Source organism: Xyrauchen texanus, chromosome 6, assembly GCF_025860055.1.
Source record: "Xyrauchen texanus isolate HMW12.3.18 chromosome 6, RBS_HiC_50CHRs, whole genome shotgun sequence".
NCBI lineage: Eukaryota > Metazoa > Chordata > Actinopteri > Cypriniformes > Catostomidae > Xyrauchen > Xyrauchen texanus.
The window spans coordinates 14,065,114-14,093,052 of NC_068281.1; the positions used below are offsets into that span (position 1 = coordinate 14,065,114).

Here is a 27,939-nt window from a genome sequence, read left to right on the forward strand (position 1 = left end):
TGTAGAAGTTGGGGTGGGAGGATAAAGTGACTGAGGCTCTTTACATCAACACTTGTTCAGCGGGTTCTAGGTGAAAATGAGCAACGATCCAGGTCCAAGGCGCAGGGCTGCATCAGTACCTGACTCAGATACAGGCAAAGAAACAGCAGTGGCCTTGAAGAAAGAGATCGGACTAGTCAGCGCGTGTGGCATTATTGTGGGTAAGTCTACGTTAGTTTATGCACAAAAAAAAAATCCTCCTTCACTATTCATGCAACTATAAAAAATTGGTGAAGACAGTCAAGGCAAGTTTTGAGATGCACAGTAAAAGAATACATGCGGAAGACCAGTTTTGTGTATTCTGAATGCATATCATGTGCCAGTTGCTGAGATTTTGATGACTAGTAATGATGACTATAGGCAAATACACACAAATGTGTTAGGCCTATGTAGATTCAGTGGTTTCCAGATAGTTTGACTGTATCTACAGCACAAGTAAATCTAACTTATACTTTGTGATCTACTCTAACAATTGTTCTATATATCCATCATTTTATTTATTTTGTTGATATTGATTATATTTAGCCTATGTAATGTACATGAAGAATGTTGTGCAATATTTGAACATGCATGACTCCACATTAGATAAGAAAAAGTAGTGGGGTTCCACCAAACAGGTGCTCAGTGTGGTATGCAGAGGGGATTTGTCAGTGAATTAGAGAGAGAGAGTATAGTAATGCAGGGCTTGAAAGTAAGGACTGCCCGATGGCCGGGGCCAGTGTGAGAGATTTTCGGGCCAGTCGCAAGAACTGTCACATGCCGATCGGGCCAGTGCTGCATTTATAACATTAGTGTTAGCAGACAATAAACGAGAGAAGACCAAAAAATACACAGAGCGAACTAAGTCTTCTAACCGAGCACTCAGAGAAAGTGCCCTTTTTCTCTGGGGTGCTTTTATATATATATATATATTCAATATACACTCACCTAAAGGATTATTAGGAACACCATACTAATACTGTGTTTGACCCCCTTTCGCCTTCAGAACTGCCTTAATTCTACATGGCATTGATTCAACAAGGTGCTGAAAGCATTCTTTAGAAATGTTGGCCCATATTGATAGGATAGCATCTTGCAGTTGATGGAGATTTGTGGGATGCACATCCGGAGCACGAAGCTCCCATTCCACCACATCCCAAAGATGCTCTATTGGGTTGAGATCTGGTGACTGTGGGGGCCATTTTAGTACAGTGAACTCATTGTCATGTTCAAGAAACCAATTTGAAATGATTCGAGCTTTGTGACATGGTGCATTATCCTGCTGGAAGTAGCCATCAGAGGATGGGTACATGGTGGCCATAAAGGGATGGACATGGTCAGAAACAATGCTCAGGTAGGCCGTGGCATTTAAACGATGCCCAATTGGCACTAAGGGGCCTAAAGGGTGCCAAGAAAACATCCCCCACACCATTAAACCACCACCACCAGCCTGCACAGTGGTAACAAGGCATGATGGATCCATGTTCTCATTCTGTTTATGCCAAATTCTGACTCTACCATCTGAATGTCTCAACAGAAATTGAGACTCATCAGACCAGGCAACATTTTTCCAGTCTTCAACTGTCCAATTTTGGTGAGCTCTTGCAAATTGTAGCCTCTTTTTCCTATTTGTAGTGGAGATGAGTGGTACCAGGTGGGGTCTTCTGCTGTTGTAGCCCATCCGCCTCAAGGTTGTGCGTGTTGTGGCTTCACAAATGCTTTGCTGCATACCTCGGTTGTAGCAGTGGTTATTTCAGGCAAAGTTGCTCTTCTATCAGCTTGAATCAGTCGGCCCATTCTCCTCCTACATCAACAAGGCATTTTTAAGCCCACAGGACTGCCGCATACTGGATGTTTTCCCTTTTCACACCATTCTTTGTAAACCCTAGAAATGGTTGTGCGTGAAAATCCCAGTAACTGAGCAGATTGTGAAATACTCAGACTGGCCCGTCTGGCACCAACAACCATGCCACGCTCAAAATTGCTTAAATCACCTTTCTTTCCCATTCTGACATTCAGTTTGGAGTTCAGGAGATTGTCTTGACCAGGACCACACCCCTAAATGCATTGACGCAACTGCCATGTTATTGGTTGATTAGATAATTGCATTAATGATAAATTGAACAGGTGTTCTTAATAATCCTTTAGGTGAGTGTATTTATTGTATAAAAAAATATATATATATATCAGGTCGGGAGATGAGACTTTGTCGAGTTCCGATGCCCTCCCTCCCTGCCTCCCTCTATCTCTTCCTCTCTCTTCCTCCCTCCCTCCCTCTCTCTCTTCCTCTCTCTCCCTCCCTCCCTCACTCTGTGCAGCAGTGCAGCACACATTGGCACATCAGACACACAGACAGGCGGGCAGCAGCCCCTCCCAGCTCCTATCCCAGTTGTGTTTTTCATGGCTTGTGTGGAGGTGAGTGGTGATGAACAAAAGAATAAGCTACCAGTGCCTCGACTTTACAGCTAATTAGCCAAAAGACAAATATAGTAAACGTGTGTCTTGCTAACATGCATGACTCATGAGATACTTGCTAATGTAATAAGTTAGCTAAAGTTTAGCTAAGACAATATATCATGACCATACAGGCTAATGTACAATACTTAATGGAGACACTACAGGTGAATACAGTAAAATTTGTGTCTAATAACATCATCACAATCGCCATATTGATATGCAAATTAGGTTTTAACTCATTTAAATGCACTAATTTGCATACATTTGACAAGGCACTGCAGGTGAATAGGATAAACAAGATAACTAAAGCATATCACTACAGAACTTCCCCAGTTAATGACTTAAGTCAAGAGTCTTTTCCCCTGAAATGTTATTTTTAAATATGCAGATTAGCTTGTTTTGGTTAATTTAGAAGAAATCTACAGATGCAAACAGACAGAGGGTACCACGCTTAAAACAAACACCATCTAAATGTGTATTTTGGAAGTTTCTTTTCATTAGAGTAAAAGAAGACATGTAATCAAAATAGACCAAAATCTCAATATTTTGTAGAGATCCGCTGAGTATGAAACAACTGCGTGAGTGTGAGGGAATTAAAATAAATTGGTAAAGAAGTCAGAGTTGTGTTAATATATTTACATTTACACATTTGGAAGATGCTTTTATCCAAAGCGACTTACAGTGCACTTAATTCAGGGACAATCCCCCTGGAGCAACCTGGAGTTAAGTGCCTTGCTCAAAGACACAATGGTGGTGGCTGTGGGGATCGAACCAATGACCTTCTGATTACCAGTTATGTGCATTAGACCACTACGCCACCACAACTCACACGTTTTGTTTAAAAAGTGCCCGTCCCTGCCGTCTTCGTTTTATTAGATCTCAGTTCCGTGTTCGACACTATTGACCATAATATTCTTCTCAATTGTCTAGACTGTATGGTTGGCATCCAGTGTATGGCCCTCCAGTGGTTTTCCTCCTATCTAAAAGAAAAGACGTTCTCTGTTCATTTTGGTAATTCTTCTTCTACATCGGCTCAATTACAGTGTGGTGTCCCTCAAGGGTTGATTTTAGGACCCTTGTTATTTTCCCTGTATATGCTTCCTCTGAGCTCTTTATTTCAGAAATACAGCATATCATATCACTGTTATGCTGACGATTCCCAATTTTATTTCACAGTGAGTGTGGACAGCAATTGTTCATCTGAGAACGCCCTATTGCTTAAAATATATTAAATATTGGCTGGCAAACAAGTTCTTATAATTAGCCTAAATGAAAGCAAAACCAAAGTTCTGATTTTAGGTTCCTGCATGACCTCCTTACCTGGACTGGTTGCCCAGTTAGGTCCTCTGTGGTTGAATGTACGAGATCATGTCAGGAGTTTTGGAGTGATTTTAGACTCTTCGCTACTTTTCAATAAGCAGATCAGTGCTGTTGTCAAGGGAAGCTTCTAGATCTATTGCTAAAATAAAACATTTCCTTTCTTATAAATACTTGGAAATTGTGATCCACTCACTTATTACATCAAGGTTACACTATTGTAACTCATAGTACATTGGTTTGCCCCAAACTGCATTATCCCGCCTACAGCTAGTTCAAAATGCAGCAGCTAGGCTTTTAACAGGGTCAAGAAAGAGGGATCACATTTTTGTCTATAAGGCACTATCTGGTCTCACGCCCCAATATATCAGTGACCTTCAACACACTTACTCCCCAACCAGAGCACTCAGGTCTTCTGATCAACTTCTACTGAGTGTCCCTCGTTGCCGCTATAGATCTATGGGTGACAGGGCTTTTTCTGTGATAGGTCCTAATTTATGGAATAGTCTGTTGTGATTGGTCAACCGCTTAGAGTATGTGTCAGAAATATAACCAAGTTATATAACCAAGTTATATTTCTGTTACCATAACCAAGTTTCAGCTCTCAAGTCTTTCTGAGCAGTGCAATCCTGAGGTGGGCAATATGCAAATGTCTTACATAATGACATAGCTATATTATGGAAGTACTGAAAACCAGGCAGTTAAGGAGCAGTGTTTTCTGTGGGAGAGAGTAACACCGCTTTGTAACTTTGCAGACCTTTTACATGCACAAACAGGTAAAATCCCCCAAAGCCTAATAGGGCCTCTTTTTAAGTTGTTGCAGGAATAACATAAATGTTTAAAAAGTCAAATTGTTTGTGTGCTCAGTAGTCTAACACCGCTCGTCAATGTCATTTGCAATGAACGTGTGAGTCGTAGGACTCACGTTTCGGAAGCTGAGCGGACACCTCATGGATTATTCCAGCACCACGCATCAGCAAGCAGTTCAGCTTAAGAGTGTTAGTGTCATGTACTATGAAAGTATCTAACTAAACCTGCAAAATATGACCTTTGTATTATGATTAAAATGTAGCACGAACCAAATGTAATTTCCAAGGATGTAAACTATTAGCCATTTGGCAATATTTGCCATTTTCAATTGAAAATATGTCATGTACAGTACGTGATTCGGATGCCATTTATAACTGTCAATATGAAAACATTAACGGAGTAGATTTCAGCATGTCAGGCTGAAGATAAAGCATGAATGTGTGTATATTGTAAAGGAATTGCATGAACGTGGTAATCTGGCAGGTTTTTGATGGAACTTTTTAGAACATGCACTTGACATAGTCTAAGAAAATGATAGAGAAAACAAAGTAGAGCATTGTCACTCAGATTAGAACTAGAACATGTTAAGACCTGACTTGAGGCTTCCATTGAGTTTTTAGGTTGTGACAAGGACAGACCAGTGTCACATATATTTTAGTGCAAATATTATTAGGTCATCATTAACAATCAATTTAAGATTTTCTAAATAATTTCTTTGTGTACAACATCTCCTAAGAGTCTTCTTTAAAAGAGACTGCTTTATTTTGAGTCTGTCCTTGTCTGTGCTCAAAAAATAAGCCGCCAGTTAAAGTTGTTCACCTAATAATGGAAAATGTACTTTTACTCACTCATTTACTCATTACCCATATGCTGTTTTTTTCTTTTTCTTGGAAAATAAATGTAGATATTTTAATCAGCTCTATTGCATAGAATAACAGTTTATAATGAGCAGGAGCTGTCAAGCTTCTTAAAGGACAAATACTATAAAGTGTTATTAAAGGTTCAGAATTAAGACATCAGAACAGTAGTCCAAATGACTTGTGCACTATGTTCCAAGCTTTCTGGGGCCATAGAAAATCTTAGTGTTGTATGGACTACCTTTATGGTATTTTAATGCCGATTTGTTTTTTCATCTTTGGACCTTGACAGCAGTGGTCAATATGAACTGTTTTTGTATGTAAAAGAGCATCATTAGGATTCAAATTATATTCGTCTTTTCTTTGACACAGCACAATAAAGAAACAAAAGATGACTGAAACAGGCATATTGCTGCAGTGTTTGTCTTGTACTGTGTGAACTAAAAAAAAAAAACATATCTTTTAAAACCAAAAATGATACAATTTTGGTCGCATTTAAAAAAAAAAAACTATACCATATTTAAAGCCTTTATTCAGGAAATGTAAATTGTATTGCTATGTTAACTCATAGTACATTAGGTTGCCCCAAACTGCATTATCCCACCTACAGCTAGTTCAAAATGCATGCTATGAAAATGTGATTTACTGTTTTAAAGAACCGAGGACCATTATATTTGTGACCTTGACACCCGTGTCCCCCCACCCCCAAAATGGTTTGGTCCACCCTAATGTTCAAGACATGGTTACAGCCTTGGTATTAAGTACCCCAACACGTTATTCACAGTGTGTAAAATTCCATTTAACATGTTGGTGAAAATTAGAAATGTACACATTGAAACACAAGAAATCAACAGGTTATTTCTGCTAACCTGTCCATCTCTCTCTGTGGATCTCTCTCATCTCTCTCTGTGCAACGTAGACACTGTTTAACATGCAAGCACACTCGCAAAGGGACAGAGTGCAAGTATTGTTGAAAAATGCTTTTTCTTTCATTATTTCGCCTTTAGAGATGAAGCGCAGAATAAAACCTAATAAACGTCGTTAAACACCGGTTATGCACATGTGTTATACACATGGTTGGAAATCATGCTCTGCTAAGTATCCAAAATGTAAGAATACTTTTAATTAACCCTTATGCACTGTTCATCATTAAAGGTTTGGGTGGGTTACGAGGAAATTTTAGGTTTCATACTGGTCATTACAAGGGGTAGTATGTTATAAATGTGGTTTATGAGGGCATTTCTAATATCCCCATAAAAACATACTAAATGATGTTTTATCGAAAATGTGTAAATGTAAAAATGCGGAACGTTTTTTGGGAGGGTTAGGTTTAGGGGTAGGGTTAAGGGATAGAATCTATAGTTCATACAGTATACAAATCATTATGTCTATGAAGATTCTTCATAAAGATAGTCGCACCAGCATGTGTGTTGTGCATGCATGTGTGTGTGTGTGTATTCGTGCAGCATTGTAGAAGAGCACTGGTCTCACCAATTAATTTCGATGTGTGTGTGTGTGTTCTGCATTGAGTCTGATTTATTTATTTATTTCAATTTGCTTTTAATTAAAGCAAAATGTTCTGTTTTAGAGTCTGACCAGTTCAGTTTTCACTTAGACTGATCAAATCAACTACAATTTCTTTGTCCGTATCCAGATATCAAATGGACGAAAAGTCACCAAGTCTCATACTCATCAGATAAAGGAAACCAGATTTATTGAAGAAACAAAAATGACCGAATGGTGCATGAGGGTTAATTCATGTATCAAAACGTAGTCATTAATTCAACACGATAATGACGTTTGATATGAAAATAAGCAAAATCACAATGGCTATTGTTATTTTCAGAGCTGTTCAGCTGCAGGCTGAAGATGAATATTTAGAACAGTTACCCTCATAACACACCTGTTAAATTTCTAATTTCTGTAGCCTACAGGTATTTTCTTTCTGTGCTTTGACTATCAGTCAGTTTTGGTCTTGTTTAGGTTGTCTAATTTATGTTCATTCCCACACTCTTAATCCATAGATTAGGCTTAATATCAGTGGTGTAGTAGTGTATTAAAAGGTGGTCATACTGTGAATTTATGGAAGCCCCCCAAAAGTATAAAAAATAAAAAAAAACACATGCACCTGTTCTCTAACATTCATTTACATTTATATAGCATACATATGTAAAATGTGTAAGAAATACATTTTTTCCATTAAAGAAAATGTGACTGTTGTAAGTACCCACATACATTTACAAAATGTTACAAAAGTGTCTTGCTGGCATGGTGTACATTACACTACTAATGACCATGGTATGGAAACTTGATGTTAAATAAGTATTTAAATTAATAGGTGTCATTAATGTCACTATGAAAATTGTTAATACTTTATTATTACTCTATCTAATAAATATAATCATAATGCACAATAAACCGTTAAGCATTGTAGCTAATATGAGTGTAGAAGTGTTCACGTTATCTTGAATTACCATATGTAGCCTACATAAAAATGAATGGTTATTTGTTATACATGTGTACTAGAATGTGCTTTTCTGTATATAGTGAAATTGTTTTCCTACTTAGAAATATTAATTGAAACGATTTGATATCATTATAAAAAGGCACTACTGCCAACATTAAAAGGGAAAAAATCTAATAAAAAAAGAGCATCAAAAACTAGCAGGGGTGCAATTTAATACAATTTAATTTCTTATGTTAAATTGAAATTTCTATACATATTTAAGTTTAGCAAGTAAATAAATTTACAGTGCAAATGGTGGTTAATTCCATGCCCCGCCCCTTAATGAAATGGAAAATATTATTGGTTTGCAAATATCCAATCATGTCTAAAATGAACGTCTTGACTGTGCCGTCTACACTCCAGAAGATCCATGTGCGTTTAGAGAGAATCTCTGTAAAATATACATTAGGGGGCCTGGGTAGCCCAGCAAGTAAAGACGCTGACCACCACACCCAGAGTCGCAAGTTCGAATCCAGTGACTCCAGTCAGGCTTCCTAAGTAACAATTAGATTTAATGTAGTTCTTGCTCTCGTTGGGGCACGTGGTGAGTTGTGCGTAAATGCCGCGGAGAATAGCGTGAAGCCTTCACATATGCTACTTCTCCGTGGTAAGGTGCTCAGCTCAACAAGCTAAACACGTGATAAAATGCGCGGATTGACAGTCTCAGACGCGGAGGCAACTGAGATTCGTCCTCCGCCACCCGGATTGAGGCGAGTCACTATGACACCATGAGGACCTAGAGCACATTCAGAATTGGGCATACCAAATTGGGGAGAAAAGTCTTTTCCATTTCCACGGGATACATCTTCTGACATGGCTTTTTAAGAAATGAGAAGCTACACTGTATCTGTTAGGGTTAAAAAAAATTGTTGCCAGCTGAAACATATTAATCATTGCAATAATGATCCAATCATAGGCTCTTAAGTATCTACTTATTTAAATCCAAACTGCAAAATTTTTTTGTTGGCCAGGCAGTGTACGTTTTATTATATTCAGCCAATTATCGGTGACTAAATCTTTGATTCTGCTTGTGAAAACATTACTCATGGCCCAAAAATTGACAGCATGACTAAACAGGTGTCCGAAAACCCATCCTTTGCTTCACAGAACTCTTCACTAAAAAACACATTCGTAAATGGCAGGACGGCTTAGGATAATATGATGTATTTATGAATTTATATCTTTAAAGCTCTTATTTGGGGTTACATAAGGCATAAATCATATCTTGCAAATTATAAATGTGATCCAATTTTGGGGGAAATTGTCTTAAAAAGGTAATATAACCAGTATAAAAAAATATTTAGCTTCAGGCACATTATTTTAAAGCCATGATGGTAAAACAGCAATTTTTAAACATTTTGGCAGGGCAAGAAAAATCTGAAGCAGTGCCCTGACTGGGCCAGAAGAAAAAATCTTTAGCATTGAGCCCTGCAATTAACATGATTAAACTTTACTAGGTCAACATACAGGATGCAATTGAGATTTAAATGTGAGGAACACCCCTGTCTCACCAACAGGTCTCTGCCTGTTACCTCAGGGCTGGGTTAGTGCATGTTATCTGATAATGAAGTTGTGCGTAGGATTACATTACGGTCAAGTCACTCTCTTCCTTTTCTGGCCCATTACAGGTACTTTGCCTGTATGGTATATCTGAAGGTTACAAAGCAAAAAACATATCTTGTACAGGAGAAGGACAAACACAGAAATGCACAAAGAAGAGCATCACAGATACAGTATATATAGTATATAAATACAGCATATATTTACATATATATATAAAAGAAGAGCAGATCACAGAGATCTATCTATCTATCTATCTGTCTGTCTGTCTGTCCGTCCGTCCGTCTGTCTATCTGTCTGTCTGTCTGTCTGTCTATCTATCTATCTATCTATCTATCTGGGTGGGTGGATGGATGGATGGATGACACCAATCGGTTGGCTGTTTATGGTTTCCACATAGAGCATAAAAGGTATAGTTCCCCCAAAAATGAAAATTCTCTCAGAATTTACACACCCTTATGCCATCCCAGGTGCTTGTGACTTTCTCTCTTCAGCAAAACACAAATAAAGATTTTTAGAAGAATTTCTCAGCTCTTTTGGTCCATAAGCGAATAGATGCCAAAATTGTGAAGCTCCAAAACACAGCATAAAAGTAATCCATATTACTCCAGTGGTTAAATAAATGTCTCCAGAAGTGATTTTATAGGTGTGGGTGAGAAACAAATCAAATTTAATTTATGGGTGAACTATTCGTTTAGTAGACAGTTACATTTGTTCATTATAGTCATTTTACATTGTGACAAATCCATTTTATGATAAAGCTAGTATACTCCACCTCTGACAACACTATAGTCATGTCTTTCTATTAAATGCACTTGTCCTGTCTGTCCTCATTTTCCCAGGTAACATCATTGGGTCCGGAATCTTCGTAAGTCCAAAGGGTGTTTTGGAAAATGCCAGTTCAGTGGGTCTGGCTCTCATAGTGTGGATTCTTACTGGAATCATCACTGCCATTAGTGCTCTGTGCTATGCAGAATTGGGAGTTACAATCCCTAAGTCAGGGGGAGACTATTCCTACATTAAAGACATCTTTGGAGGCCTAGCTGGGTAAGACTGATGTGTTGTTGTTGTTGTTTTTTTTCTGCCCTTTATAATTTTTGTGTGTGTGTGTGTTGAATGTAATGCAAGGCAGTGGTTCTCAACAGGCTTTGCTTCAGGACCCAGATTTGACACGGAGTGGTGACCCAGCATACTGTAGTACCAAAATTGTTTATTGCATTAAAGTAAACAAAAATGTCCTTTTTAAATGTATTATTATTACTGGTTTAAAGGATGAGGACACACCATGTAACCTGCCCATTTTGGCCAGGTGAATTTGTGCCTTTCACACCACCAACAAAGGGTATGGGAAGTGTTTTCTCCTCCATTTTAAAATTTGATAAGCCAATTTATTATTATATTCTAACTGTGAGTGATTTTATAGTTAGTTGTATTTTATAATTTGCATTTAGCATGATTTTTTTCCATGCTGTCCGCAATAGTATCACCAGTTGAGAACCATTGATGTAAGGTATATTCCTCAGTCTCACAGTGATTGTCTTTTGAATAGGTTTCTGAGGCTATGGATTGCAGTGTTGGTGATCTATCCAACCAACCAGGCTGTAATTGCCCTCACTTTCGCCAACTATGCTTTGCAACCTATCTTTCCTACCTGTTTCCCTCCAGAGAGAGCCCTTGGTCTGCTTGCCGCAGTCTGCCTGTGTGAGTAACTGCTCTTCCATCCATGAGGGGGTTTAGTGAACTGGACAGAGTTTGAACATGCTCTGACGCTAAAGTACACTGTGGTGGCACTTGTATGTTGACAAGCCTGTTTAGCCAAGATTAGAGATGTTCAGTCCAGCACTTGGAAAGCCAAACCTGCTCTGACCTTCCTGTATGTGATTGTCAAGTGCGTCCAGAGATGCTGATGTGTGTTCAAATGTGTTTGATTAGACTTGGAACAAGGAGCCAAACTCTTATAGAAGGACTAGGCTTTAGAACCCCTGGTCTAGAGGTAAACAGTAGAGATGGGTCGTTCGCGACATACCTGTCAACACTCCCGTTTTTCCCGGGAGCCACCCGAATTTCACACCGATCTCCCGTTTTGTTATTTCTCCCGGGAAACTCCCGTAATTTGTAAGGCCCAAACCTCGTTATATGAATAATCATATCAATATATTATTCCAAGGTTGTCCAGTTGCCAGATTTTGTATGAAACACATCCTACTCACACAATCGACACATCATAAAAATTTTAACCCATTTGTATCCTCAACCTGGCAACCTACAACACAGTTGCGCTGTTCATACCTGCGCAGGTATTAGACGTGGGTAGTTGAATCAAGCATCACAGATAGTTGTGAGGAGAAGACTCCGGTGGTGCTCCAGCAAAAATAACAAAATATTATGTAAAGTTAACAATAGCTGGACAGAAGAATTTAATTTAATATCTCGAAGCCATATCAACAATGTCCACGCCTTTTGCATAGTGTGTCGCACTGATTTTATTATCAGACACGATGGGAATAATGACGTTACTCAGCACATTAAATCACAGCAACACAATTTGTATGTATTTAGCCTGCCCCTGTCATCCAGCACCACCACCAAAAAAAAAGTGAAAACTAGAGCTGGAAAGTGGGAAATTAGTCGGAAGCACAGTAGCATTTGGATGCATTTTAATAATGTAGACAATGTTAGAGCACAGTGTAGAATTTGAGAAAACAAAATCTCATATAAAGCAAGTTCTACGAACAACCTACACCGGCAAATGCGGACTGTACACCCTAATAATTTAATTACAATTGTTTTGACACCAATCATGGTCAAACTATAGCAAAATGTTTGAATTGGAGAAAATACCAAAAAAATATTCTTAAAGAGTCGTTTGTGAGCCAAAAGAGCCGGATCTTTTTGGTGAGCCGGAATGCCCATCACTAGTAAACAGACTAAAATATGTTTTTTGTGCAATGTGAAAATCCTCTATAACATCATATCAGATAACCACATGAGATATGTATTGCATTGGGAAATTTTAATTAAAATTTAGAAAATAATGTATTTGACCAGGAAAATATTTACAGTTTTGTAACATTTTCAGCTCTTTTCAAAGTTTACTATTTTTAAGGACTTCATTATGCTGTTCTAAACCCATATGCCTGTCGAACACAAGAGAAGAAGCATTTTGAAGAGTGTTGATGCTTTTTTCTCCATTCAGTAAAAGTGTACTTGTAGGCTGTCAGTCTAACATTCTGCCTATATAATTTTGTGTTCCATGGAAATAATAAAGGTTTGGAACATCAGGGTTATTAATTAAATAATTTTCATTTTGGGGTGAACTATCCCTTTGACATATTGACTTGTCAAAGTGAGCTTTTACTTGACCTGAGGTAACATGTTGAGTCAGAAATGTGGCTTTTAAAACCTTTCTTGTGAAGGAACACGTTAGCCTAGAGATTAATACTTAATTACAGATGATGAACTAAAACATGACGGCTTTGTCACTCAATCATGGGAGGGTTTCTAAAGAGCTTGTTCACACCGGTCTGGAGCCTGCAGGGTGTTTTTCTCCTGCAAGAACCGAAATTGCAATATTGTGAAAATCAGGGGTGGTGTTCACGTGTCCTTGGCAGTTTACACAGGCCAGGAACAATGTTGTTTGGCAACTATAATCATTCTTGAAGTTTAACCTCTTGGCTGTTTTTTTCTTCTTGTTTTTGTCATTAATCTGAAAAAGCTGTTTGATTTTTGTGAAAGTGGCAGCAACACCTATAATAATTGATAATGTATGTATTACTGTGAAATATTCAGATACAATTTTCAAGCAGTTATTTCAACTCTCCAAGCTTATTTTCAGCTGTATTAATTTAAAATTTGGAAATGTATATGATGTTTTACTAACATAACTGTTCTGTCTGTCTAAAAAAGAGAGTTCCATTATGTTCAATACGACCATATGCTTGATTATTATAGCAATGACTGATACACACTTGTTTTTTGCCTCATAGTGCTGTTAACTTGGATTAACTGCTTCAGTGTTCGCTGGGCAACTCGTGTCCAAGATGTGTTCACCACAGGCAAGCTACTGGCTCTCGGCCTCATCATTATCATGGGGATTGTGCAGATCTTCAAGGGTAAAGCTTACTTTTACAGTCAAGTTCTCCCTCTTAATATCTGCAAATACATAAATCTTGTAGTGGAGACTGGGGAAGTTAGAGCTATCTCTGTAGCTAGGTTTTGAGTCAAAGGTTTTGCAGTTTTGCATGTTAGTTTTAAATAATTATTTCAAAACACTGGTTAAAATTCAAAAAATTTTGTGAATCTATCAGCCAAACTACAAACAACTACAGTGTCATAATTTTGCTATAGCCATTGGCCCAACGGTGTTGGGTAAACAAATGAGCACAATAAAAACCACACTTTGATACACTCAGACAAAGCTCAACCATACAATGAAGGAACATTTTAACCAAAAGGTGAACTTTGTTCTCAGGACAAAGGTATTTTTCAGAAATATCAAATGGTTTAGTCAAGCTGTCACATTTTTATCAGGGCAAGTTGTCACGTGGTTTCAATCTGACAAATTTGTACTATTTATTAATTGCAATATTGTTGGCCAAAACAATAGTTTGATAATGTTTTGTGTGTATGTGTGCTACATTTTAGCTGTTTTATAAATTGTGTATTTTAGATTTTTTTGGAAAAACTTTACAATAAGGTTCCATATGAAACTTCCATTTATTAACATCAGTTATACAACAGGTCTGTTGAATGCTGGACTCTGATTGACAGATGTTTCCAGTAATCACACAGCTATGAAGTAGTTCCAGGTCTTGACTGAATAATGGTTCCATATCACTTTGCCAAATGATTTCAGTTATTACAGTTATTATAACAGAGCCTTCATGTCAGCGGACTCCTGGGACTCAGTGGGGTTATATATACAGTAGTTGTTTAGCAATGGAAAAGCTATATACAAGAACTGCGACACGACCACACTGCTACTGAGAAGTATACTTAAACTTACATCTTGGCAATTTGAAGCGATGTATAGAGAGCGATAGCAGCAGCAAACACAGGTAATTCCACACGCGATCTCTCTCAGTTTCTCTCTCTTTCTCTCTTGCTCGTGACACACACACACACACACACACACACACACACACACACACACACACTCACACTTGTTACTCCAGTAAGTGCTCCAGTAAAGCAACATGACGTTTTTGAACTAGCAACGAAGGGTTGTACTTGGGTAATTTCACCAAAAAAATAAAAAATTAATTTGTCTTAAAGGGATAGTTCACCCAAAAAAGGAAAATTCTCTCATTATTTACTCACCCTCATGATATCCCAGGTGTGTATGATTTTCTTTCTTCACAAGAACACATTTTAAGAAAAAATATAAACATTTCTTAGGCTCAGAAGGTCCTTAAAATGCAAATGAATGGAGATTTCTTTCATATATGTCCATACCACACCAGCTGTTAAATTAATCTCTTCTAAAGTGACACGATGGATTTTGGTGCAAAAAAGATAAATATTTAAGCACTTTTTTAAACTGTAAATCATGCTTAAGGTCAGGAGCTGTATGCGTGTGTAACGTAATCACATTGGCATTTGAATTAAGGTCAGGAGCTGTACGCGTGTGTAACGTAATCACATTGGCATTTGAAACACGCTAGAACTGATGCATGTGCGTCACAGCCAGAAGAGCAGCGCTGTTTACAAGTGAGAAGGAGGAACGCCGTACAGTTGCTTAGTTGGTTTTGGTTTAGATCTGTTATTATCTGTTTCTTTACTCACAATGCGTTTGTGTGCTTATCCTGGATGTCTCAACCTAGAGGAGAATGTGGGATTCCGTCGGTATCATGGCAATGCTAATACATCACACGAGAGATCGCTCGGACTCCACCCTCCATCCACTCCTACCCTCATGTTGGATTATAGTTAAAAAAGTACTTAAATATTTATATTTTTTTAGAAGATAACCACTGGAGTCTTATCGATGAGGTTTATGCTGACTGTTTGTGATTTTTGAAGCTTCAAACGAGAAATATCCATTTATTTGCATTTTAAGGACCTAATGAGTTAAGATATTTTTAGATTTTACTTCAAATGTGTTCTGGTGAAGAAAGAAAGTCATACACACCTGAGATATCATGAGGGTGAGTAAATAATACAAGAATTAAAATTTTTGGGAGAATGTGATGAGCAGGAGGGCGTGGCTGGCATTGAATTGTCCTAATCAGCCGGGAGAGGGATAAAAACGAGCCGGAGGAATCAGTTTGAAGAGAGAGAGAGACCCACATTCTGCCACTGTGTGTGTCTTTGTGTTTATGTATGTTTAGGTTGACTTATGTCATTAAAGTTATGTTGACTGTTCTGCCATTTCCAACCTCCTCCTTGCCCATCCTTGAAACCTGTTACAGTGAACTATCCCTTTAAGCTGTGGTAATCGTGGCATAAGTAGAATAATTGACTCCAGCCCATTGAATTATTGAAAAATAGTGCACACCTGAGGTATAACTGCATTACCACCTTGGGTATGCAGCATTTTTCAATATTTCAATGGTCCGTCTGTTATTCCTACTTAACAACATTAGTTAAAATGAACTATTAGTTCATTAGTTAATAGGAACAATACTTTTACAATTTTTATTAAACTTGGTTAATATCAATTTCATACTAATACATTTTCAAACCACATGTTGTATTTGTTAACATTAGTTAATGCACTATGAACTAACATGAACTAACAATAAACAATTGTATTTTTATTAGCTAGCATAAACCGAGATGAATAAATGCTGTAAAATATATTTTGTTCATTGTTTGTTCATGATACCAATACATTAACTAATGTTAATGACTGGAACCTACTTGTTGTGTTACCATTTGTTTTACTGTTTAAATTTGGATTAAAAGCCTAATAGGCTGTTTAATGGCAGGTTCCATTGTGACATCTTACCCCAAATAGTGTGATAACATGTCCCAACAGGTCAACATGTTTTCAGTGAACAGTATCTTTTTTCCTCTGAAATAATAGTGGAAACTGTCAATAGCATTTTTGTTGTCAAGACTGTGCCATACAGAAATTTACTTTAAAATGACCCCCTAACCTGAGAAATGTTCCCTGGAGTAGCCCTGGTCTCCACTATTTTGTTAAGATTGTCGATTAGAGCTGCTATGTTTGTAATAAAAAAATTTTATGTTTCTGCCACAAACATTTTACAAAAAGTATTTACAAAATTATAATCCATTTAGAAAAGTATAATCCATTGTGAATCATGTATAAAGCCAATGTAACAATGGAATCTGTGTTTGGCTTGGTTAACTCATTCATGTGTGAAGTATTAGGTGTAAACATAAATTCTTTTCATATTTGACGTATTTTAGCACTATAATCTAGAGAACAAAAATCCATTAAGCATGCCATATTTTGCAGTCTGTATCCATGTTTAGCGGTCTATCAGCTGTGTTCTATGTGTTTGATATTCCAAAAACAAAACAAGGAGCATGGGATGTCTTTATAAATACTTAAAAGCATCAAAGCGAAATCAGATGGTTTGGATAAACAGTGAACTTAAAAAAGACTATTTGACCATACATTCTGCAAGACAAAAGAAATGAATGAAACAGAGTATGCATAGCAGCATCACTAGCATCTTTTTTTGTTTGACATTACTTTCTCCAGTCATGTGGATGCTCTTGCTCACTCTGTATATTCATTCATACTCTACAAACAAAATGTTCCTCTGTTTGTGTTTTCAGGTCATTTTTATTGGCTGGAGCCAGCACGTGCATTTCACCCATTTCAGCCATATGATATGGGGCGCATCGCACTCGCTTTCCTCCAGGGTTCCTTTGCTTATGGAGGCTGGAACTTTCTTAACTATGTAACAGAAGAGCTCATTGACCCCTATAGGTACACTGTCTTTTATAACATGCACGTTTAATATTGTGTCTTGATGCCATGATATCTGTATCTATATCTAATCAGTGTGAGGAGACAGACTGATCTCACAGTAAAATCTGAAACAGTAGATGAAAACATCTGAAATCGATCTGTGCTCACTGAAATGCGAAACACTGCCCCAGTGGCCAATGTGATAACTGTAGTTGGACGTATGGGCACGTGTGAGATCCAAACCCCAAACCTAAACCTAACTAAACCTAATCCCCATGCTGCTTATGCAACACTCTTTTGTTTGAGCCAAAGGGGAAGGTAAACACACTGGAGCCGATGCAAAAATGTCTGACAGGAGATGGTGCTTGTCGTGAGTCGGCATGATGTGGCCGAGCCAACGGTACTGGAACTCTCGGTCGGAAATGACTTGCCGACTTCCCTTGTGATCATGATGCAGGAGAACCTATAGGAAAGGACAATCACAAATTAGATCTCTTTAATATCTTCTCAGATTGTTCTCCTGACAGAAAGATACTTGTAATCTCACTTGTGTCTTATCTAGAGTTTAAAAAGACATCCCAACCATTTCACAAACTGTGTTCAAGTTTGTCAAGATACCAAAGTCTGCCATTAAAAGTCAGAATTAAAATCCATCCATCCATCCATCGTCAACCGCTTATCCTGTGTACAGGGTCGCGGGGGGCTGGAGCCTATCCCAGCTAACATTGGGCGAAAGGCGGGGGACACCCTGGACAGGTCGCCAGTCCATCGCAGGGCCACACACAGACAGACATACACTCATACTCACCTCCACATCCACATCCACACCTAGGGCAATTTTTTTGGAGACACCAATTAACCTAGCCTGCATGTCTTTTGGATGGTGGGAGGAAGCCGGAGTACCCGGAGAGAACCCACGCAGACACGGGGAGAACATGCAAACTCCACACAGAAAGGCCGGGGCAACCAGGGTTTGACAGAATTAAAATATTTCTCATAATTTTCTTCTCAGACCAAGTTATCTGGACTATATTATCCACGTTATTGTTGTTACACTATACTCTTATTGTACTGTATATCAACAGTTGTCTCATTTGTTTCTATTCACAATTCTCCAAAGGAATGTATTAGAGAGCCATCAGAGCAATAGCTAAAGGAATATTCAGAGATCAGTGCGAGTTAAGCTCAATCGACAGCATTTGTGGCATAGTGTTGATAATCACAAAAATCTTATCTGACTTGCCCCTACTTTAAAAAGCAAAGTCAAGGTTACAGTGAGGCACTTACAATAGAAGTGAATGAGGCCATTTTTGGAAGGTTTAAATGCTGAAAAAGGAAGCTTATAATTTTACAAAAACACTTTCAGTACATGAATTCTTCTGTTAAAACTCATGTTTTATTTGAGCTGTAAAAATGTATACTGTAATTTTTACAGTCGATTTAGGGTTTCATCAACATCAACATTGCAATAAAGTTGTAAAATGGGCTATAACTATACACAGATGGTTGTGTGTCTGTTTGTGGGAGAGTGGGAGTGGTGTGGCTCGGCAAGCTGGTTGTCATAATCAGCTGTTTCTTGTTAAAGTGATGGCGGAAAGAGTCCTTAAAAGCAGCCAAACATGCTGAGACTACCGTGTCTTATTAAGTGTTTTATGTTTGAGTGTTTAGAAGCTGGAGATTTCAAGAAGTTTATGTTGACTGAGAGTTTTGTTACACTGAACTGACTGAACTAAGAAAAGCACAGATAAGAGTGCACATAAGAGTGTTGATGGCAGAAAATAAAAGCTCACCTGAAGTGTGTCACTGCTCCCCATCTTCTCCTTTCCATACCCGAACCTGAACGTTGTGTCACACTGGTGCCGAAACACGGGAACCAATCAAGATATGTCGTCATGGAATCCTCACCACTGGGCGAAGTGATGAAGACCCTTGCCGGCATCCAGCAAAACGAGCGTCAAGCCCTCATCGAGCTGCAGCTGGAGCAGGAACAGCATTTCCAACTCCAAGCCCTAGATGAGGACCGACAGGCGTTCTGGAGCCTGATAATACATGAGGGGGTTGTTGTTGTGGCCCCGAAGCCCACCTCGACTGTCCAACCAGTCAGCCTAGTCAAAATTGGGATGGCTGACAATCTCGAAGCCTACCTCGACCTCTTCGAGAGGACAGCCGAGGTGTGGGAATGGCCGCCTGACCAGTGGGCAGCCTAACTGTTGCCACTACTCTCCGGGGAAGCACAGCTTGTGGCCCAACAGCTTGCCGCAGCCAACCACCTCACCTATGCTGACCTGAAAAGAGCCATCATTCAGCGGGTCAGCTAGAGCCCTGAGCAGAACCGTGAGCACTTCCGCTCCTTGAAGCTGGGAAAACACGGCCGCCCATTCACGCAGCAGCTCCGATACATCTGCCGGAAATGGTCGCGGTCCTCAAGATATTGTGAACCAGGTAGTACTGGAACAGTTCATCTCCCAGCTGTCCCGTAGTATGGCCGAGTGGGTCCAGTGCCACCGTCTGGCTTCGCTGAAGGAAGCGGTCCTGCTGGCCGAGGATTACATGATGCCATTTCCGATTCCTTCACCCTCTGTTCAGATCACATCCCACTCCAGTGGCTCCACCACATGAAGGATACCAATGCGTGGATCACCCGTTGGTACCTGGCACTTCAGCCATTCTAATTTGAGGTGATTCAAAGACCGGTGGGGGTATGTGTGTATATGGGCATGGCCGTGTGTCTGTGTGCGGAAGAGAGTGAGTGGTGTGGCTCGTCAAGCTGGTTGGAATAAATTCTAACAGCTGTTTCTTGTTACAGTTATGGCAGAGAGAGTCCTTAAAAGCATCCAAAAACGCCAGAGAAGGCAGAGAGAAAATGACACGAGAGTGTAGCTACTGGCGTGTTTTATTGTGTGTTTGCACATAAGAGTGTTGAAGGCAGAAAATAAAAGCCTACCTGAAGCGTGTCACCTCTCCCCGCCTTCTCCTTTCCATACCCGAACCTGAACGTTGTGTCATAGCCCCATTCACTTCCTTTGTAAGTGCCTCACTGTAACCGTTTGTTACAGGAGGATTCTCGTGGTCTTTGTTTGTTTTATTTATTTTTTATTGATTTTTTTTAGATCTCATCACAAGTTATGCATTTGGATTAATATGACATTATCAAAGACATAAAAAAAATCAAGATTTTTTTGTCAAAGTTTTAAGGTGTTTTGAAGTGTCAGTTTTTTTCAATTATGCTATAGTCTCTGTTAAAGTCTCACCTATTTATTTGTGTGTGTGTGTGTGTGTGTGTGTGTGTGTGTGTGTGTGTGTGTGTGTGTGTGTGTGTGTGTGTGTGTGTGTGTGTGTGTTTATCACTTTGTGGGGACCAAATGTCCCCATAAGGATAGTAAAACCCGAAATTTTTGACCTTGTGGGGACATTTTGTAGGTCCCCATGAGGAAAACAGCTTATAAATCATACTAAATTATGTTTTTTTGAAAATGTAAAAATGCAGAAAGTTTTCTGTGAGGGTTAGGTTTAGGGGTAGGGTTAGGTTTAGGGGATAGAATATAAAGTTTGTACAGTATAAAAACCATTATGTCTATGGAAAGTCCCCATAAAACATGGAAACACTACGTGTGTGTGTGTGTGTGTGTGTGTGTGTGTGTGTGTGTGTGTGTGTGTGTGTGTGTGTGTGTGTGTGTGTGTGTGTGTGTGTGTGTGTGTGTGTGTGTGTGAGCAACCCCTTCATTTCAGTGTGTATGTGTTCTGAATTGTGGCTGATTTTATTTGACAAATTCTATAAAAAATGCTCTCTGTTATATTCTCACCTATTTATTCCTTTGTGTGTGTGTTTTCTCTGTTGTGGATGTGTTTTGGTCTCACCCCTTCATTTCTGTGTGTATGTGTTCTGCATTGTGGCTGATTTTATTTGACAAATTCTATAAAAAATGCTCTCTGTTATTTGCTCACCTATGTGAGAATAATTGGTTCCAATGGTCTCTACGATCAAGTTAAGCTTGAAATGCTTTTGGGAAACACAGCCCAGGTCAGTACAAGATTGCCCAGGAGTTACAATGAAGATTCAAATAATGTTTTAAACTCTCTTTTAACAGGAACCTGCCTCGTGCTATCTTCATCTCAATCCCTCTGGTCACTTTCGTCTATGTGTTTGCAAATATTGCTTATGTTACAGCTATGAGCCCTCAGGAGCTGTTGGCCTCTAATACTGTTGCTGTGGTGAGTTGTTCTGGTCTTGCCTTGCCCACACTAATCAGCTTATTGAGACCTCCATTCAACACGAAATTAAATGGCCTATTCGTTAGTAGATTATTCATCAAAGACTGACTCATCTGCTATTATTGCTAAATCTCTACTCACATGTACAAACTTGACCAGTTCTCTGCCCGCTTCCCAGCTTGTCCATGCCAATGTACAGCAACATTCTTTTTGATCTCTCTGCCTTCTCTCCTTCAGACATTTGGTGAAAAGCTGCTTGGGGTAATGTCATGGATCATGCCCATCTCTGTGGCACTATCCACCTTCGGGGGGGTTAATGGTTCCCTTTTCACCTCGTCTAGGTCAGTCTTAAGGATACCATATTTTATTTGTTGTATTTTTTTCTAATTCACTCCTTTAGTATCCATTACGTTTTGATACCATGGACATGTCTAAAAAACTGGCCATATTGTGTCTAAAATCTTAGTTGGTCAATAATAATCTCTTCTTTATAGAACTGTTGTACACAAGAGATGTCACACTTACAATCGTGCCTTTAGCCTTGTGTATACCACCGAATCAAACATGCTGATATTCCATACGACAGCATGTGATATTTCACAATTAGGAATGATATGTACTTTGAATCTGGTTGACTGTTGAACTCTTTCAGGTTGTTCTTTGCGGGTGCGAGAGAGGGCCATCTCCCCCGTCTATTTGCAATGATTCATGTGAATCGCTGCACACCAGTCCCAGCTTTGCTCTTCACTGTGAGTCCTTTATAATTTTTTTCAATTTACAAGAATATTCCGGGTTCAAGTTGATTTCAATCGGCAGCATTTGTGGCATAATGTTGATAACCACAAATATTAATTTGGACTTTTTTAAAGGGGTCGTGACATAACGATTGATTATTTTTGGAAACACAACAATACTTATATACTTTTTAACTACAAATGTTTGCTTCCGTACATCTCTGTGACGTGCACGTATGAAAGGGAAAGCGCGTTGGTAAGGTCACACGTCACGTGTAGGAGGCGGGAAGCGTGTCATTGTTTACAAGAGGAGCAGCGCTGTACAAAAGTTTAATTATCTTTGCTGTAGATTTGTATTTGTATAAGTGTATTGTTCAAAATGTTCGTTTGGTGTGTGTATCCCGGATGCTTCAAACTTCAGAAACCCCAAAGTAAATGTACGGCAGGAAAAATATGAACATTTCATTGATAGCCTGTACATGATCATAAGCGATTGAAGCTCTGTCTCATCGCGCTGAACCTGGATATCAGTACACCCCTACCTTCTCTCAAATATTGGAGGGTGTGCAGTGAACATTTTACTCCTGAGAATTTCAGACCATCGAAAGAAACGAAGGGTTGAGATTAGAATTAATCGGCTGTGCCCGTGCTGTTTTTCCAGCAAACTCAGTTATGTGTGAAAACTTTGTCACTGTCACACATCCCTCGGCTCTGCACCTCCCTCAGCCGCTCCACTCGCTCATCAGTGCCGGCATAAATACGTTTGTGAAGCTTCTCTTCTGTGTGATATCACCTGTAGGCCTACCATTGATCTCACTATGTAAACCCTGTAAATCTCATTAAACACTCTCGCATTTGGTTTCACTAACTACAACTTGTGTGGCTTGAATTCCTGACAGTGTTATAGCCAATATGTTTCTGCTATAGAAAAAGCACAAGTAGATAAAGCAAAGGTTTGTGAACGGTGCTTGGCCTGTGGTCTGTGCAAGTTTCTCTTGTAAACAATGACACGCTCTCTGCCTCCTCCTCCACGTGACTTTACCAAGAGCTTACATCATCCCTCTCATGAACACGCATAACAGATGTACAGGAGCGAACATTTGTAGTTAAAAAGTATATAAGTATTGTTTTGTTTCTAAAAATAATCAATCATTTGGGATCAGAAGAACTTTATTTGTCGACTGGAGTCGCAATTATTATATTGATGCACCCTAAATATGCATTTTGCATTTTGAGTACATTTACTTGCATTATGTAAATGAGGAGGTCTGAAATTAAATCCTAAAAACTTAAATCCTATTTTGATGAAGAAACTCAGATATATCTTGAGTAAATTATAAGCAAATTTGCATTTTTGGGTGAACTATTCCTTTAACTTGTATTAAACCCAGAATATTCCTTTAAGAAACTCCCCACTTGTGGCATATACATTTTCTCCTACTCCTATATTTACACCATTTTTTTTCTTGTGTTTTGAAGTGCTGGAATGGTTTTGTATTCTAATCAAAAGTCTATACTTGTCTATTTCCCAGTGTATATCAACTCTGCTGATGCTTTGCACTAGTGACATATACACCCTTATCAACTATGTTGGCTTCATTAACTACCTGTTTTATGGGGTCACTGTTGCTGGGCAGATTGTGCTTCGCATTAAAGAGCCAGACATTTATCGTCCAATCAAGGTAAGACTGAATGATGTTTTGACACAGTAGCCTCAAGAGCTTCAGTCACTATGTCAGATCCTAGCATTTGCTGATAATAATGGTATATGATTACAGAGTTTTTTGTTAGTGTGTATTTCCATTCCTTTACTGAAATAAACAGGTTTAACTCCACAGGTGAGCTTGGCGTGGCCAGTCATTTTCCTGCTTTTCTGGGCATTCCTGCTGATCTTCTCGCTGTACTCTGAGCCTGTGGTGTGCAGTATTGGCCTGGCCATCATGTTGTCAGGTGTTCCTGTGTATTTTTTTGGTGTCTATTGGGAAAACAAGCCCAAGAGCATCAATTATTTTATAGGTATGTTAATATCTTAAATCTGCCCTGAAAATAAACATTGGACGAAAATGATCCTGCTGAAAAAGACCCACAAACCAGCTTGGGCTCGTTCAAGTTGTTTTTTTCAGCAGGGTATTCAAAATTCAGTTATTATAATCTAAATTATGAAAGGAAGTCCAATTCTTAACAGACTTAACAGATTTCAAATGATGTTTACAAAGGGCACTTAAGATCAATCTGCTATTGTCTGTCAATACAGCTCAAATGACATACTTGGGGCAGAGGTTGTGCATGGTGGTGTATCCAGCTGAGGATGATGGCAGAGAAGATGAGAGTGAAGAAAAAGAGGAACCTGGATCGAAGTACAGTGCTAGTAGTACTACAGCTATTGACCCATTTAAGTAATATGGGTTTGGTAGAGTTTGACAATGCAATACATTGTCACAGACTAATTTAAAGGATTAGTTCACCCAAAAATAACAATTCTGTCATCATTTACTCACCCTCGTATCAGAAAGCTTAAATTTTAAAGGGGTCATGACATACCTTTTTTTTATTATTTTTATATGTTCCTTGAGGTTCACTTATAGTATTAGTAAAGGTTTTTGTACTTTTTTTGTCATATTTGTAAAACATGTTCATTTTTCACATTCCTTCTGATCCTCTGTCAGATACATGGTTTTTGTGCTGCTCCTCCTTTAAGATCTGACAGTAAACGCCCTCTGTTATGATTGGCTCTCTGTTCTTGACTGACTTGACTCACCACTACTGGGCAGGGCTACGGAGGTGATAAATTTAAGTGGGATGGGGGCAGAGAAGATGGGAGTGAAGAAAATGTGTTGTTGTGGAGGCAGTCAGATGCAAATGTCTTCCACAGTGTGACATCACAATGTGGTGGAAGTAGTGAAATAGTCGCTTTGGCAGCTTAGTTTTAGCAAATGTGCTTTTTGCAGTGAGGAACTTTTAAAAGGGGCATAAACACCTATCGGTTCAGAGTGGAACTTCAATAAATTTTCATTTGAAGGTCTCTGTGGTTTTTTTCTGAGCACTGAAGTAACCAAGTGTCCTACATGGTTGGCCTGGGTGGTTTCTACCCTATAGCATTCTCACAATGATTCCAGAGAATTTCAGAATAAATCAAATAATAACAAATTATTTGTCAGGTAGGATATAAAACGTCATTCCAGAAATTCAAATCAAATCCAATTTCACACATGATAAGACTAAACAAGCATTACTAAAAATAAGATACGTATCAAGAGACATACCCGACAATGGGAAATACTACATGCAAAGGTATAGCATGGGAGATCTGGCTTACAGATTCCTCAAGCTCTGGGCCAGCTTTCCTTAAATATCCAGACAGAATGAACATTGAGTACTAAATGGTATTATCCTTTGAACAATGAGAATTTGGGGGTGAATGGGTTCTTGGCTTCCTGGAGTTTAACCTTATTTGCATACAGGCAAGGAGGAGGATAGACCTCCAGAATTTTACAGTATTTGGCAAAGACCTTGTCACCATTAGTTTTACCAACCTGGGAAAGAGACCAATATACGAGTCGCACTGAGACCTTAAATGATACAAAACATGTCTAGTTACATTATTTGTATACATCAGATATTATATTTTGTTAAATACAGATCTTAGGTGAGATTGAGGTGATTATGAGATGAAAGGGAACGAAGAGAAAGGGACAGATGTGGAAGAGCAACAATGAGGTGTGAATTTGCAATCTTTGCTCTGGGTGTTGTGCTTCAGGAAGAGATGCTAATTGTAAGAATATGTTGATTTTATCAAAGATCATAAATTTGCTCTTTGCCTCCCTGGGGAGTTTTGTCCTTTGAATGCAAACACATTGGCACCCCACCTTACAAAGAGTTCTGTCAAAAGATCAAGGAAAATGTAATTCCTTGTGTCATGAACCCTTTGAAGAATATTCTGGCCACCATTCTCCAACAAATGAAAGTGACTGAGGGCTGGTGCTGTCAAGAATTGAAATTACAAAAAGACATCACAAACATATCATAAAGCACCAAAATAAATATTCACTGATATTCTTCCTTACCATTCAGCTGTTAACCACTGACAGCGGATCAGTCAGTGAGGTGAACTCAAGAACTGGATCAGTTGAGAATGAATCCTTCAGATCAGTTTTGTGAACTGGATAAAATGATTCATTGAATAGATTCTCAAAAGAAGGCCTAAAGAATGATTCTTTCATGAACTTAAATTGCAACTTGTCTTCTGTTCCACACACAAAGCTGTCATATGGCTTTAGAAGACTTGGAATAGTGCAGGAGTTGTATGGATCACGTTTATGATACTTTAAATGGTGCTTTTTAGGAGATTGACAGCACCAAACCTCATTAACTTTTATTGTGGAAAAAAGTGTCCAACATATTTTTCAAATATTCAACTTTTGTGTTCCACAGAAGAAATAAAACCAAGTTTGGAATGATATGAGGGTATGTTAATAATGATGTTGGTGCACATTTCCTCTAATAATACCCAAGGTCAAGTTTAAGTATGGGTAACACTGTCTCCTTTGTGCAATACTGCCATCCACTGATAAGATTTGTAATACAACATAACCTAAATAGTCTTACTGTCACAGAGAATTTTGTACTTTTACATGTATTATTTCATGTTCTATTGATTAGTTTCTGACATTTGCTTTATCTAAATTTGTTTGTATTCTTACTAGTTTTTTCTGTCTTTTTTAAATTGTATTTATTATTCATATTTACGACTTAAGACTAAATACATTTTGACCCAAAACAACATACACAGAAAAGAATGAGGTTTGAAACATATATTGGCTTTCCAGAGAAGAGCCAAGTTTAGTAGGAAAAAAAAAAAAAAAAACACTGAATTCTGTCATGTCATTTACCAGCATGAACTGAAAATGTCTGCAATTTTAGCATGCGGGGAACAATAGCCTGCTGTTTTATACTACCTACACCCTGCATTCATATGATGGATGGTCAAAACAAAGCATGCCCAGAATTTGTTACACTGGTTAGCCTGCATTTACATTAGTTAAGTACTGTGATGGTAATACCATGGTATTTTATAATCATGGTACTGAATATTATATTCATGTGCACTATAAAAAAATTAATCCTGTTGTTTTAACAAACCCAAAAAAACTAAAATTTACAGTAAAAAAATGACAAACTTGATATTAACCTTATTAATCTGTAAAAAATTGTCTTTTACTTTATAAGGTATTGTTAATCACCATAAAAATTACAGAAGAAAAGTTCATCAACAGTGGCTCTTCCAGAAGCGATAACCAATAAACATGTAGAGAGAGTGCTCAGTGTCACTTACACAAACACTAAACACCATCAGGGTAACACATATTGAATTTAAATAATGCAGTAAACATTAACTAATCTACATCAAATATAAAACAGAACACCCCAATGTACGTAATTGATATTACAAATAAAAGAAACATAACTATTCCCATAAAATATAATAAAAGATGATGGGTCATGCAGGGAATTCTGGGAATGCCCATTATTGTTTTTTACTGTACATTTTACAGCATTTTATTGTAAACATGACTGTATTGT

At 38.4% G+C, this 27,939-nt stretch overlaps 1 protein-coding gene across 1 annotated transcript; it reads left to right on the forward strand.

Annotated features, from left to right (window-relative positions):
• On the forward strand, positions 1-26,925 carry slc7a8b (solute carrier family 7 member 8b). Its single transcript, XM_052129313.1, has 11 exons — positions 1-200; positions 10,368-10,572; positions 11,075-11,226; positions 13,512-13,637; positions 17,278-17,431; positions 21,502-21,625; positions 21,863-21,966; positions 22,278-22,374; positions 23,892-24,041; positions 24,198-24,375; positions 24,614-26,925. The coding sequence occupies exons 1-11, from the start codon at positions 77-79 to the stop codon at positions 24,757-24,759; spliced, it is 1,560 nt and encodes a 519-aa protein (XP_051985273.1). The 5' UTR covers positions 1-76; the 3' UTR covers positions 24,760-26,925.
• Positions 26,926-27,939: the final 1,014 nt, after the last annotated feature.